The sequence below is a fragment of the Fistularia commersonii genome, chromosome 1 (genome assembly GCF_037954325.1).
Source record: "Fistularia commersonii isolate RoL2024-O1a breed Wild chromosome 1, RoL_Fcom_v1.0, whole genome shotgun sequence".
Taxonomy (NCBI): Eukaryota; Metazoa; Chordata; class Actinopteri; order Syngnathiformes; family Fistulariidae; genus Fistularia; species Fistularia commersonii.
Genome location: NC_141284.1, coordinates 24,592,076 through 24,606,999, shown reverse-complemented (window position 1 = coordinate 24,606,999; position 14,924 = coordinate 24,592,076). Strand labels below are relative to the sequence as shown.

At 41.8% G+C, this 14,924-nt stretch overlaps 1 protein-coding gene across 1 annotated transcript; it reads right to left on the bottom strand.

Annotated features, from left to right (window-relative positions):
* Window positions 1–5,907: 5,907 nt before the first annotated feature.
* LOC147237938 (endophilin-B1-like) lies at window positions 5,908–14,895 on the bottom strand. Its single transcript, XM_086156221.1, has 10 exons — window positions 13,790–14,895; window positions 13,571–13,712; window positions 11,441–11,569; window positions 10,691–10,824; window positions 10,456–10,548; window positions 9,592–9,675; window positions 9,469–9,492; window positions 9,189–9,278; window positions 8,948–9,048; window positions 5,908–8,493 (listed from the first exon to the last, which is right to left on the bottom strand). The coding sequence occupies exons 1-10, from the start codon at window positions 13,844–13,846 to the stop codon at window positions 7,818–7,820; spliced, it is 1,530 nt and encodes a 509-aa protein (XP_086012347.1). The 5' UTR covers window positions 13,847–14,895; the 3' UTR covers window positions 5,908–7,817.
* Window positions 14,896–14,924: the final 29 nt, after the last annotated feature.

Genomic DNA, 14,924 nt, shown 5'->3' with positions numbered 1-14,924 from the left:
TAAATTCTAGAGAGGTGCTTTGGGCTTTCGGTTCGCAAAATCGAGTCAATAACTGCTCCGTTTAAAAACACGCTGGAGCGCATCTTGGTCTCCATAAACAGCAGCTTTGAATGAAAAATGTTCATCATCAACACATATTAAACCCAAATAAGAAGCTTTTGTGAAGAAACTCACCCAAGTTTCCAGGCTGATAGAAGAAACGGCTCCTCGGTTGAAAACAATGAGTTGTTTCAGTGTTCCTAAACCAGCTCGAATTTTATTTGACTTGATTGAACTCTGCAGTTTATGCATTTTTCACCCCCAAGTTTTTTTTTTCTCCATTTAGGACAGCACTCTTGACCTATTTTCAGTCTGAACTTCTCATGTGGTGTTCCCCACAGCTCTATTCTTGGACCCTTTATTTAATTATTTGGCTGAAATAATACATTAAAAGTTATTTCTATTTTCGTTGCTATGCAAACGATATGTTTAATATATGCTCGATCGTTCTATTTATGTTCCAGTTACGGGAGAAGCTGACCGCGTTCCCATACAGGCGGCTCATCATTTTGCGGCTGATGACTGACATGAAACGCTTGATGTTGTAGTATTTGTTGTAACCTAAGTTCAGGGTTCAAGTAAGAAGAAACACAAAATGACTTAAGAGCTCTCTGACTTTTAACTGAGGCATGAAGAATCTCTGAGCTGTACCCAGGTGCCAGTTCATGTGGGGTTTTGGAAAAAAATACATTTTGGTATCGACACCGGGATTACATAGTCACCTTAGTTGCTCATCACCATGCGGTCTCAAAGTGCTTCACACTCACTGGATTACGTTCAAACACACACGCTCGCATTCCTTTGGCGGTAGGAGGAGCTGGGAATCGACCCGCCAAGCTGTCGATTAGAGGGGTGGGGCAACTGAGCCACAGCCGCCCCCTTGTTTCCTTCTGCAAACAATCTGGATGTGGATGAATTGTTCACACCCCGTGTCACCTATGTATCACCACTGGACCTACGAGCCAAAGTGTTTGCAGCACAGCAGAGTCAGTGTCACATTTCAAGGTGGCAATGAGTATATTCCAATCATCTGGCATTAGACTTTGTTGCTAAGTAACACGGAAAAAAAAAACCCACTCTGGGATTATGATGGTATTCGGTTGCCTAGTGACACTGATGATTTATCATTAAGGGTGTAAGAATGAAGAGCTCAATGCAGCCTCAGGGCGGCTCTGGCCGGTGTCTCCGCGAGCCAGCCTCAGGGGGGCAAGGAGCAGAATCAACCATAATAACCAGATCATACCGGATTGGCCAAGGACCGGGTTATGAGGTTACCTGAAAGAGATCGGTGACTGCAAAGTAGTTGTAGGCGAGAGTGTAGACAGACAACAAAAGCCGGTGGCTTGTAGGATGACTCTGGTGAGAAGGAAGCTCAAGAGGACAAAGGCAGAGCAGAGGACAAAGTGGTGGAGGCTGAAAAGGGAGGAGTGTTGTCTGGTTTTCAGGGAGAAGTTGAAAAAGGCTCTGGGTGGTCAGGGTGAGATTGGGCAACAACAGCTAGTGTTATCAGGGAGACAGTTAGGAGAGTATTTGTGTGTCATCTGGAAGGAAAGTAGATAAGGAGACTTCGTGGTGGAATGAGGAAGTGCAAGAGTTCATACAGAGAAAGCGGTTAGCAAAGAAGAAGTTGGATACTGAGAGGACTGAAGAGAACAGACTGGAGTACAGGGAGATACAATGTAAGGTAAAGATAGAGTTAGCAAAGGCAAAACAAAGGGCGCACGATGACTTGTATGCTCAGTTGGATCGCAAGGAGGGTGAGAATGATCTATACAGGTTGGCGAAACAGAGAGATAAAGATGGAAAGCATGTACAACAGGTCAGAGTGATTAAGGATAGAGGGAAATGTATTTAAAGATGCTACAAGAGTGATGGAAGATGGAAAGAGTACTTTGAAGAGCTGATGAATGTGGAAAATTGAAGAGAGGCAAGGGTAGAAGAAGTGACTATTGTATACCACAAAGTAGCACAAATTAGTGAAAGTGAAGTAAGGAAGGCACTGAAGGGGATGAAGAGTGGAAAAGCAGTTGGTCCTGATGACATACCTGTGGAGGTGTGGAAGTGTCTAAGAGAGGCAGCGTTAGAGTTTCTGACTTGATTATTCAACGGGATCTTAGAGAGTGAGAAGATGCCGAAGAATGGAGACGAAATGTGATGGTGCCTATTTTAAGAATAAGGGGGATGTGCAGAACTGTAGCAACTATAGAGGGATAAAGTTGATGAGCCATACAATGAAGTTATGGGAAAGAGTAGTGGAAACTAGACTGAGAGCAGAAGTCAGCATTTGTGAACAGCAGTATGGCTTCATGCCTAGAAAGAGTACTACAGATGCAGCATTTGATTTGAAAATGCTAATAGAGAAGTACATTGTGTTTTTGTAGACCTAGAGAAAGCATATGACAGTGTGCCAAGAGAGGAGCTCTGGTATTGTATGAGGAAGTCTGGAGTGGAGAAGTATATTATACGGGTGCAGGACATGTATGCTAGCTGTGAGACAGTGGTGCGGTGTGCTGTAGGGGTAACAGAAAAGTTCAAGGTAAAGGAAGGACTTCTTCAGGGATCAGCTCTGAGCCCCTTCTTGGTCACAGTGGTGATGGACAGGCTGATAGATGAGGTTAGACAGGAATCTCAGTGGACCATGATGTTTGCAGATGACATTGTGATCTGTAGTGAGAGCAGAAAACAGGAAGGGGAAAATCTAGAGAGGTGGAGGTATGCTCTGGAAAGGAGAGGAATGAAAGTTGGTCGCAGCAAGACAGAATATATGTGTGAGAGGAACTCGGGTTGAGTGGTGAGGCTACAGGGAGTTAAGATCAAGAAGTTGGAGGATTTCAGGTACTTATGGTCAACAGTCCAGAGCAACCGAGTGTGGGAAAGAGGTGAAGAGACGGGTTCAAGCAGGTTGGAATGGGTGGAGAAAAGTGTCAGAGGTACTATGTGATAGAAGACTAACAGCCAGAATGAAAGGAAAGGCGTACAAGACAGTGGTGAGCCCAGCGATGCTGTATGGACTAGAAACAGTGGCAATGACGAAAAGACAGGAGGCGGAACTAGAGGCTGCAGAGATGAAGATGTTGAGGTTCTCTTTGGGAGTGACCAGGATCAATAGGATCAGGAATGAGTCTATCAGAGGAAAAGCACATGTTAGATGTTTGGTCATGTACAAAGGAGGGATAGTGCGTATATTGGTAGGCGGATGCTGGAAATTCTGCTGCCAGGCAAGAGGTCTTGTGGAAGACCAAAGACAAGATTAATGGACGTAGCGAGAGAGGATATGAAGGTAGTTGGTGTGAGAGAGGAGGATACAGAGAATAGGGTTAAATGGAAAAAGTTGATTGGCTGTGGAGACCCCTGAAGGGAAAAGCCAAAAGAGGAAGATGAAGAAGAAGAAGGGTAAGAATGAAGAGCTCGCCAACCTAATAATCATGAAAGACAGGTTTGGTCAGAAGGTGCAGGTCAGACGAAAAGCCTTGACCTCCGTGCTCTGCAGACTCAGTTTCCTCTGCAGACATCAGCACGTCCGCCGGTCACTGTCAATGTCTATTTATTTGCAAGTAACGGGACCAATCTGGGTGAAGGATGGAAACGGCGGTGGCAGCTTTATCTCAGGAAAAGAACATGCAGAGGAAGAGATGAGCTGAAAGATAAGTTGCCCCCCGTCCTCTCACAAAACACAACATAACAAAGTTAGGATGCTGTCAGCACACCAGTTAAGTCACAATAGAACTTGACGAGGTATGAAAATCCTGCCGGGTAATAAACAGGTGGCATTTTCAACAGGTTGTTATCAGTGTCTGGGATACAGACTTGTCATTCTCAGTTATAAAGCTATTTGGATGATGACGACCCGCTATCAACATTTATCAGCAGCCACCAGACGGTATTTACTACCTCCCCATCACCACCACCTGAACGCCACACCTTGCATTAAACCCTCCAGGCTAGCAGGATATGAAGCAGAAAAATGGGGATTAAAAGAATGCTGTATTAGAGACGCTGAGAGGTGGATTTTTAGGAGAGAGCAACAATCAGCGCTCTCCTTTCAGGGGGAAAAAAAAGGCATCGGGGGTTGTTTTTTGTGCAGGCGGAAAACTGGGTGAAAGATGTTTGCAAGGAGGAGAAAACCCAAGAATTTTTATATTTTTATATTTTTTATATTTTTCAGTGTCTATATTACAGTCTTCGATCATTTTTGTCCTGCTGTGACGATAACATTTCCTTGTGGAATCAATCAAATCCATCTTATCTTACCTTGTAGCCATACAAGATATTTGTACACATGTATAAAATTTTCATGTGGCTTATAGCACAATCCAAAATATAACTGATCCAGTTAAATGACCAATAAATACTTTATAAACTGTATATAATGTCTATGAAATGATCGTCTGATCAATTTACAAATAAAGTCATCATTATGTGTGTATCTTGACATTTATATTCAGTTACTAATTTTTTATTGTCTGAAATATATTCTGCTTTTCTTCATCCAGTCTGATTAAACAAAGAGCCCCCAAAGTGCTGCTCCACAAGTATAAACCTGTCACTTTCTTGATCTGCCTATTTTAATCACACAGCATCCATCATTCTGGTTTTACATTCCTTCCTGGGAAATGTTATCTGCTGAAAGAAATGTGGGATAATGTCTAAAAAAAATTTTTTTTAAAAATCTGGAAAAAACAGCAGGGACTCAACATATCAGTGAAAACGGGTCTTGCGGAAGCAGAGTCATGAGCGGCCGGGGACAGATTGATGAGGATCTATTCTTGTTCGGCTGAGTCAGAGGAAAGGTTGCAGGGGTGTAACATTATTGAATCCGTCTTGTAGTTCTGACAGCGCCTCCTGTGAGCCTTCGCAAAATACGAAATGGACAAGGTGATGTGATGTAAGTGCAAATGCCGTTATTGAACCGCAGGCTTCCCTTCGGTCCGGAATCCAATCAGTATCACACAATTTGGGCTCACTCGAAAATACTGAGACCCAAAGGGCCCTCTCTAACTAAATTGTATTCAAATTTTTCATTATCATAGGAATAAAAACTGTTTCATTCATGTGGCATGTACAATGTACAATCTCAGATGTTAAACATCTGTTGGTAGCAAGTTAATACAATTAATGACATGGATTTGGAAGATGGATTTACTTAGAGACATTCAAAATATCAATGGACGGCCACTCGATGGTTTGATCGAGGTCTCAAACAAGGGATAATTGTGTCGGTGTCAATCAGTCTGGGTCGGAAAGGCCGGCTGGAACCAGACGGTTCAACGGCAACAGCAACACCTTGAGAGTGGGACAAAGGCTTGATTCGAGCACCACGTCATCCTTTACATCTTTGTTTCCACTTTCAAACTGCCAGCTCTGAAGTGACGTCAGCTCATGTGAATCAAGGCGTAGGTAAGGGCAGATAGAGCTGGCAGTGGAGTGAATGTGAAAACTCCGGCTATCCAAACACCTTATATTTTGGGACAAAAGTGTAGACTGGGGGGGGGGGGGATTACATCAGCCGTCCAGTGTTACATGTATATTTCCATCCAGGGTCCCCAGAGTGGACCCACGCCACAGTATAGCAGGGCTGACTACGAACAGAGTAAACATTTGGACACTGAAATGTGTTTCACCTAGTGGGAGCTTAAAGGGGGTCGAAGGCCAAATGTGAATATGTGATATGAGTGTTGGGTGCTGGAGGTGAAAGGGGGAAACACCCAAAGTGTGTGTGAAAAAGAAGATTTTGTAACATGCAGCATAAAGGTCCCGTTCAGCCCTCACTTATTTTCGACTCGCCAGGATTTCAAACACTGAAACCAAAGCCATGCTGTTTCAATAGGAAAAAATAGGACCTTAACTTGAAGAAATACGAGCCAAACATAAATGCACACATACCTTTATTTGAAGGTGTTGTAGGTTTGGGCTGTAAACATAGAATGGTTTTAACATGACTCACAAAATCACACTCACAGAGGATGCTTTGACTTGTTATTTCACTTTTTTTAGCCAATAGTAGTTTGTGCATATTTATACTTTCCAGTCCTCATTCATCAAGTAACATGGTACACTTAAGTACTGTAACTATTTAATTCAATATATCCGTTTGTACAACACAAACAAGACCCCTTTGGGTTTTGGCTTGAAGGAGTATGTTTCTAATTAGAAAATAATCTTTAGGGCTGGATAAAGCTAGCTTGAACTGTGCAACATATTCTCCTTTCAGCTGTTCCCTTCAGGGGTCGCCACAGAGAATCAATGTTCTCCATCTAACTCTCTCTCTATGCTCCTCTATCACACCAACTATCTTCATATCCTCGCTCACTACATCCATAAACCTTCTCTTTGGTCTTCCACTAGACCTCCTGCCTGGCAGCTCCTTTTGAATCGTGATCTGGAAGGATCGTAATCGAGACAAACAGGTTAACATAAAATCAAGACTGCGCCCAAAAAAAAAGTTGGATAGACTGAGTACCAGTCCAGTCCCCTGTCAGTCTTAATTTCAAGCCTGCTTTTTGCTGTTTTTTGTTTGTGGATCGATGCAGGACCACCATGTGTGAAACAATGGAACAGATGAAGGCGGAGCACTGCAGCTGAGCGCTAGCGGGTAGTGTGTAACTGAACAATCTCACAGGTCTGTAGCACAGAAAAGCATTAGCCCCGGTTGATAAATCTCTTCTAGTCTTCTCAAACTCACTGACAGGCAAGTTACACGGGGAGTCGATTGGAGTCGATTGGAGGGTGTTTGCAAGTAGCGGCAGTCAATTTTCTCCTGCTTCTAATGACTTACACATGAATTTGCATAAAAGCACTCACACAAACTTGGCACAATAATCAACTGATCTCCCATTTCTCAAAACTGAAGTACGTAATAACACGTAATTACACAAAATGTTGACTTAAACGATCACAAGAGATCTATCAGTCAAACCTTGGCCATAAAATATTACATTTACAGCAACGGTAATATTCAACAGTCATTATAATCCTACATGATTAGAATATAAATATGGCTAAAGGCTACAGTGAGAGTAGTACAATATCACAGTGTGAAAGACCACGATTATGACAACATCATACTATTGCGATCTGAGCATTTCTTGTTCTTTGGTTGACCTGAATGCGCATTAAAAATATTAGGTAAGGAGATCAGCGACTGGAAGATACGACTACATAAGTTGGAGTACAGGCCAGCCTCTTCGTCTGAGGAACTACTACTTTTCACTTCACCCTGGATTCAACTTTTTTTGGGGGTAACTAACAACATAGTCAAAGAAATCTATTGATTGTTCATCTCCAGATACAGACAAACGTTCACCTGTCGCTCTCATCTTTTTAAATATATCATTTAAACTCATCGAATATTTTGGGGAAATTAAGTGTTACACAGCAACATAATAAGTCAAGTGATTTTTGCTGAAACAGGATAATAAATACAGTGGAGGGTTACTGTGAAAAGGTCTCTTGGTAGAAACCTCTCGGCAGGTACGAGCTGAAATTATAAGGGCATAAAGACTGCTTTGTAAAATATCCTTGGTGAGTTGAAAGGAGAAAACCCTGGCCCCTTAGCAGATCCACTTTGGTGAGTTCCAGATGACAATTGGAACATAGGAGGACCCTCAGTGGGGGTGGATATGTGAGAGGTTGTCAGGAACCATAAAGGGGCCTCCTAAGGGGACAATCTGACAAACCCCCTGTGCCTCATGTTAGAATCTTGTTTTCCAGGAGTGAACAATTAAGTCTCTGATATGCAACGCCAATTAGCAGTGTTCTGAATCAGCAGAGGCTCTATTTCAAGGACCATTTCGGCTCCCCGAGGACGCCCCATCCTGATTGCCCTGTGATTCCTGGCCATTTTCTCCATTAACGGAGGACTGCTCACTCGGGGTTTCACTAGCATTTTCTGCTTGAGACTCATCTGCAGTTCCACTGAGCTGTGAGGGCGAGGGGGCTGTTGTTGTCAGCCCACTGCCTGCGCAATCGGTGACCAAAGGAGTTACACTGACTGGTGCTGTCTGGCTTGTAGGAGGAGGGTCAGAAGTAGCTCCACTGATCTGGATATCTGTATTGCTGCTGACTGCTGATGTATGATTTGTTGTATGAGCATCTGAATTGGATGTGCAAGTGTCACTGACTGCAGGGTCGACTGCTGAAGGGCGGCTTGTTGCCTGGTTGTCAGCGGGGAGAGTGGTGGCGATGTTGTTGTTGTTGTTGTTGTTGTTATCATTTGTCTGGTTAAGTGGCTGTGTGATTACAGAGTTATCTGTTGTTTTTTTCCCTGTCATAGGCGGCGGTTGTGCTGTCCACGTGTCTTGGTCAAAGTCCGGAAGATGGTGAACCACTACGGGAACTGGAGTGACCTCATTTAAAGCTACCGGCTCATTTGTTCCACGGTTGCTTGTCGATGGCTCATTAGCTGCATGAGTAATTGCTGACTGCCAGCTGTTGGAGCAGAGGACGGCCGGAAGACTGTGAGGAGAAACAAATGAATTACCAAATTGCTGATGTGAAACACCGAATATGATTTGCCGCTTGTCATTTTTGGCCGCTTTCACTTTACACCTGTTGCATGAGGTATGCCTTATAGATACATTTTATGGATCATGTTGCTCACAGATGACTTTAGAAACCTTGCTATATTCTCAAAAAATAAAAAGGAATCATCTCCGGAGTGATAAAATCTACATTTCAGACTTGTTTTGGTCTAGAGAGACCTTGAAAATGTTCCCTCTTTTCTGAGAAAATGAGGAGCCAAAGATTTTGATAGCACTCGTGTTAATAACTCGGGACCACTGTATGAAATAATGAAAAAAAAATAAAGGCAAATACTATTGTAAATCAGAGTGCTGTTAAGCTGGTAGTGGATTTCATTGAAATACTTATATCATATATACTTATATGTTGAAAAGTGAAGTGCACAGACCTCGCCAGCTCCTTCTGAAGCTCATGTGTATGTTTGCTGCACTGGGCGAAGTAAGAGGCCTGAGCTTCTACAAAGTCTGTCAGGTTCTGCAAGTGGTTGGTCTGACAGAACAAAGAAAATGAGAGTAATTAAAAAAAACAACAACAACATATTAGTATGGGGTTCTGGACATCACAATCCACTTAATACACACTTACTGGGACTATCGTTTAGCATGGAACGGTATTGGTTCTATACTTACATGAGTACTGCTAATCCCTTCCAGAAGCTGTTTTGTATTTTCTGACTGACGGTCGAACAAAGATTGACAGATCCTCAGTTCCATTTCTGCCTGCATACAGGCACACACACGAAATTAATCGTATTAGCTTAAGTACATCAAAGTCCCTAATCTCTTGTCTGTCAATATGTGTTTTACAACAACTTACGCAAATTGAATTAACTATGACAAAATATGCTTGGAGCTTGGAGAATATTTGAGATGCACAGTCTATGTGCACTCAATCTAAAGATGAACTCACCTGTGAGATTTCCTGAGCCCACATCTGATTTGAAGAGAATGAAAGAATATGCTGGTGAGACAGTGACTAAAAAGCAACCTGAGCTGTGAATCTACAAGTGCAGGACTTTCGAGGCATACTTACCTTCAGCCATTTTACACGCAGGAAGCTGAACATGTAGGACACATGTGACAAGTAGTCAACTTCCAATGGGCTTGCGTTCAGCATCTGACAAAAATGACAGAAATGAACAGAAATGTTTTATCTGAACCCGATAGTTGTATTGCTGAAAATTAATCAATGTATTAAATGGCCATGATTTTGTCCAACATTGTATTTGGTGCACTAGATATTCACTGTATGCTGACACATAATTCCAACTCACATCCTAGAGGCCTCCTTGTTGAAAACATTTATTTGAAATGTCTGTGGAGGTTCTCAGTCATCCAGGTCACGGTGAATCCTTGTCAAAATCCTCTTGTCGTGGCAACTGGACTTCAAATTCTTCACTTGAAGACGTTTCACCTCCTCATCCAAGAGGCTCAACAAGAAGTGGCCACGACAAGAAGATTTTGACAAGAATATATTTGTAATGATGTGAATAAACAAACTAATTTGAAAATCCAGCACACACTCAGAAGTGGGACTTCATTTAAGAGACATGCTGAAACTGATGGTGTGTCTCAGTCCAAACTTAACACATGGGAATGAAGGGTTACTTTCTGCCAGACCTTTCTTTGTTACAGTTTGTCTGCATTATGAGTTTTTATGCTGTTAGTGACCAACGCCTCTTCTTCTTCTTCTAACGCCTGCAGCTTCTAATAATTTCCTGAAAGTAGTCCCCATTTAATATCTTTTTTTTGTTTCTTTGTAAGGTTCGGATCACACACACAAAAAAAAACTTGCATATAACTTTCAGTGTTTTGTATATCATGTGAGCTTGGAAATTTGTGACACATCATGTCTAAACCTCAAAGAATGTTTAAACGTTCTCCACACATAACTCACTCTTGACTCCTGTTCAGCCTCGTGGGCTTTTTTTAGCCTGTTCTTGGCTATATCCAAATCCAAGCGCTTATTCAGCAAGATCCTGCGCTCATCCTGTGAGGACAGTCACAGGGAAAACGGATTCAAATTCACAAAGTACCTGTACATAAGAAATCCTTTAATCTGAAAAAGTTTTAAAAAAGAAAAAAAAAAAACAAACAAACACAATGATTGGGAAAATGTGTGTTCGTGATACCTGTATGACTCTGTATTCCCTCTCAGTGAAAGACCGGAGAGGATTAAGAAAGTGAATGTTAGCACTTTGGACAAACTTCTTCTCGGTTTCTCCGAAATGCCTCTGAGCTTCTCCGCACCGGAGTAGTGTCGCTCCTGATCATAAAACAGATTGCAGATCAAGCGGAGTATATTTTCAAATATAGTTCAACATATTAGAAAGTAAGATACGATATGATAGAATTTATTGATCCCACGATGGTGAAATTCAGTTATTACAGCAGCATTATGGGGTAGAAAAGTGTGAAAATAGTAATAATAGAAATGAATATGCAAATAAAAGATAAAGATCCAAATGAGCAAGTCGATGCACAAAATGTAAAAACAAAATATAAAAATGTGAAAGGAACAAAAGAAACTACTTGTGGAGAGAGTGGTTATAGAAATAACAAGTGTACAGTAGGAGATGTGGGATGTAAAAATGAAATGATTAAGGTGTCCTGGAGAATGTACAAATATAAATATCACACGGATAACAGTAGAAATTGGAGATGGAGGTAGTGCAAAATAGGGATGTGTGTAGTGGGGCAGTACAAAAAAAAAAAAGTTTTTGAATGCTTGTGAGCAGCATTGACACTGCTATATGCGGAAGAAGTGTTAATGTGTTTGTTGTACATGAGGTGTCATTTGTGTTTGGCTTTGTGTGAGTTTTTTTCTTGTGTCTGTAGGAAAAGAATTTAAAATGTAGGTCTTAAATCTGAATCATACAAACCATAGGGTGTGTTTGTCCCCATCTCCAATCCAGCCTGAATCATTTGATCTCCCAGCACCTCATGGGCTCGTGGTCGGGGGGGTGTACTCCATTCCAGATGCTCATATAGGCGGTCCTCAAGCCGCGCTCCTGCTCAACAAGGAGTTAAACAGTCAAAACAATGGGATTAACATTTAACAACCTCCCTGAAACCTTAATACCCTAAAAAAAATCAGCATTATGAAAAGTGAAAAATTTGGCAGAAGCTTTCTGAAAACATTGGCCCTTGTTACATGCAGATTCAGGTAAGATGTAAAAAGAGCAGATTCTGCAAAGGCTAAAAAGAAATCTTTAAGCTGAATAACTCTAGCCTTGAGGGTTTATTTTTGGCAGTCCACTGGTCCTCTTATTTAATTACAGACCATATCCAACGATAATTCCATTAAGCTGAGTCTAACGGGGAAAGAACAACCAGTGATCTGAGCTGTTATGCTGGAGTAAAAACAGAGGACTTATTGGATGTACTTAATAAGGGAGAACAATAAATGACTTGCCCTAGCCCTATATATATAGATTTGTGTGCATTATTTTGCTTTTTTTTTTTTTTTTGTAATGTAATGAAGTCATAACTTTACAAATTAGTGATTCCATAATTTTTGAAAAGATAATCTAACTTTTATTTTACCAGGTTGCTCCCACTGAAATCAATGATGAGGAAAACCTTGCATAACAGCAGGAGAAAAAATGTATAACAGGACAACAAAAGAAAAACATAAAGGGTAAAACAATTATCAGTAGTTAAATAGAATAACTGTATACTTTGACAAGCACCAGACAAATAATCGATCATAGTACTTAAAAAGATACACAGAGGCCATTTCCAAAACTTTCATCTTTGAGGAGGCAATTCCCAAGAAAGTAAAGCCAAGCACATCCGGGCAATATTTCATACAGTTATTGCATACATGTTCAGAAATTTGATTATATTTTTGGCAAAGTATTACATTATGGTCATTATCTATTTGGAGAACTGAAATAATTATCAAGGTTTTGGCAGTTATTACATTACTGTGGTATTTGCATCCTACTTGGCCCTTGTAAGTCATTGAGTATTTGAATTAGGCACAAATATTAAATACAGTGTATGGGAGGATTTTGCAAACAGCAACCTTATATGAGATTGTGGCAAATAAAACACAATATGTTGTTCTGTTTATTTGTTTGTTTGTTTCTTGGGTTTCTTTAATCCTTGACAAAGGAACAAATCGGTTTCTGACTTTTCCAGAAATCTTTCAAGAAACCTTTATATGTTAACATATTTCAAGTCCTTGCATGTCTTAATCATAAAGAAAATAAGTGCTCAAATAATACAAGACGGGCAATGGTAAATTCTTATCTAAATCTTCTTGTTGCGGCAACTGAACTCGTTTTCCTTCACTTGAAAACATTTCACCCCTCATCCGAAGGGTTTCTTCAGTTGTGAACTGAAGAAACGTCTTCACGTGAAGAAAATCAAGTCCATTTGCCACGCCATGAAGATTTTGACAAGAATGGAAAGAGCTGTTTTACCTTCTTCTTCTCCTTTAGGCTTTTCCCTTCAGGGGTCGCCAAGGCGAATCAACCTTCTCCATCTAACCTTATTCTCTTCATCCTCCTTGCTCACACCGACTACCTTCATATCCTCTCTCACTATATCCATAAATCTTCTCTTTGGCCTTCCTCTAGACCTCCAATTCCAGCATCCTTCTACCAATATAATCACTATCCTTCCTGTTTTACCCAGATCATTCAACAGGATTTTAGAAGATTTATGGATGTAGTGAGAGGGGATATGAAGGTAGTGGTGTGAGAGAGGAGGATACAGAGAATAGGGTTAGATGGAGAAGGTTGATTTGCTGTGGCGACCCCTGAAGGGAAAATCCGAAAGGAGAAGAAGATTCAACAGGATTTTAAAGTGAGAAGAGGAATGGAGGAGAAGAAGAGTGATGGTGCCCATTTTTAAGAACAAGGGGGATGTGCAGCTGCGGCAACTATAAAGGGATAACGCTGATGAGCTATACAATGATGTTACGCTGTTATACCCAATTGTATCAAATGAACTGACCGGCTATACAATGTTTTCATAAGCGACTTAAGAGATGATGGTCTCACCGGGGTTCGGCTGGAGTAACACCTCCGTCTGTGAGATGATCTGCTCCGTCCGGGTCTTAGTGGCCTCTGCTCGGTTTAGGAGCTGCTCCAGTTCGGGGTCCCATTCGGTCCGGTCCGTCTGGCCGAGGCTTTCACCCGTGTACTGGAGCGAACATTTACAGAATCACTATTAACAACAGCTTTTCTTTAAGTCCATGTGAAGCGACTTTGTTTGTGTACCTGCACGGCCCTGTTGATGAACTGGCCGGCGTCCGCTGCCAGCCGCGTCAGGTCCATGACGACGTCTTCAAGGTCGCGGCACCGCGGTTCCCTCCCGCCCGCCCGCTCTCCCTCCCTCGGGAGCCTCCGTGAGACGTTCACGGACCCGGCAGCGCCGAGACCAGCTAGGCTAGCAGCCCAACCGGCGGGAGGTACGCCGACTTCGTCATGGAGTCAACCCGTTAGTCCAGCTTAGGGGGCGGTCACAATATCGCCGAGACCACGACGATAACAGCCGTGTAGTGTTGTTGTTCGGTTATTCCCGGTTCTGCCAGAATTTTAACGGTTAACTCCGGTGGGCTTTAGCAAATTGCTAACGCTAACCTGCGGTACAGTCCATAGATGAATATATATTTATAAGCATACAGGAGGCAAATTGGCGACGTGGGATATTTAATTTTCTACATCTACTTGAGCCTTCAGGACGTTTCATGATACGTACTTACACATTTAACATTTAACTCCCCCCACAGGATGTGTAAATCAATTAAGTGGCGTTATTAAACCGCGTAGGAAATAAATTGATGGGAGGATCTCCGGCGGGTAATTCAACGGCTGACCTCGACTTCCGCTCCCGGTTTTCAAAATAAAAGTTTAATCTCGATAAGCGGTCTAAACCCTCCCCGAGCTACTCAACATTAATGTAAATGATCGTTTTAACTGAAAACTTGCGTTCAAACCACGAACGGACCTATTAAATGGGACAAATGGGAAAAAAAAGTCACTTATGCTTCTCTTCCTTGAGATATCGATCCACTCGATTATGATATAATTGTCCCACAAATTTACACGAAAGGTTCCTGGTTCGATCAAAAAGCAAGCCGCAACATAAGCCACGCATTGACAAAGAGAAGAAATATAATAATCAAAAATACAACTACTTTCTGAGTGTCAGAACTCATGGCTGGACAACACAAATCTTGGTCACTGGAGTAAACTGCAATTCAATTGCATCTACTTACTGGCAACCACTAACTCTCATTTCCGGGCCACTTAAGGCTTCTGCAATCAAAGTTTTAGTCCATTTGGCTGTTGTGTGAATAGAAGGTGTTGACCAGACCTTTGCATTTGTTCACAAGGTGAAAAACAAGGAGAG

Coding starts and splice junctions, on each gene's coding strand:
- LOC147237938 (XM_086156221.1), bottom strand. CDS start 13,846: ATGGACCTGACGCGGCTGGCAGCGGACGCCGGCCAGTTCATCAACAGG. Junction 9,676..10,455: donor AGGCTGAACAGGAGTCAAGA/GTGAGTTATGTG, acceptor CATTTTTGTCAG/ATGCTGAACGCAAGCCCATT. Junction 8,494..8,947: donor CTTCAGAAGGAGCTGGCGAG/GTCTGTGCACTT, acceptor TTCTCCTCACAG/TCTTCCGGCCGTCCTCTGCT.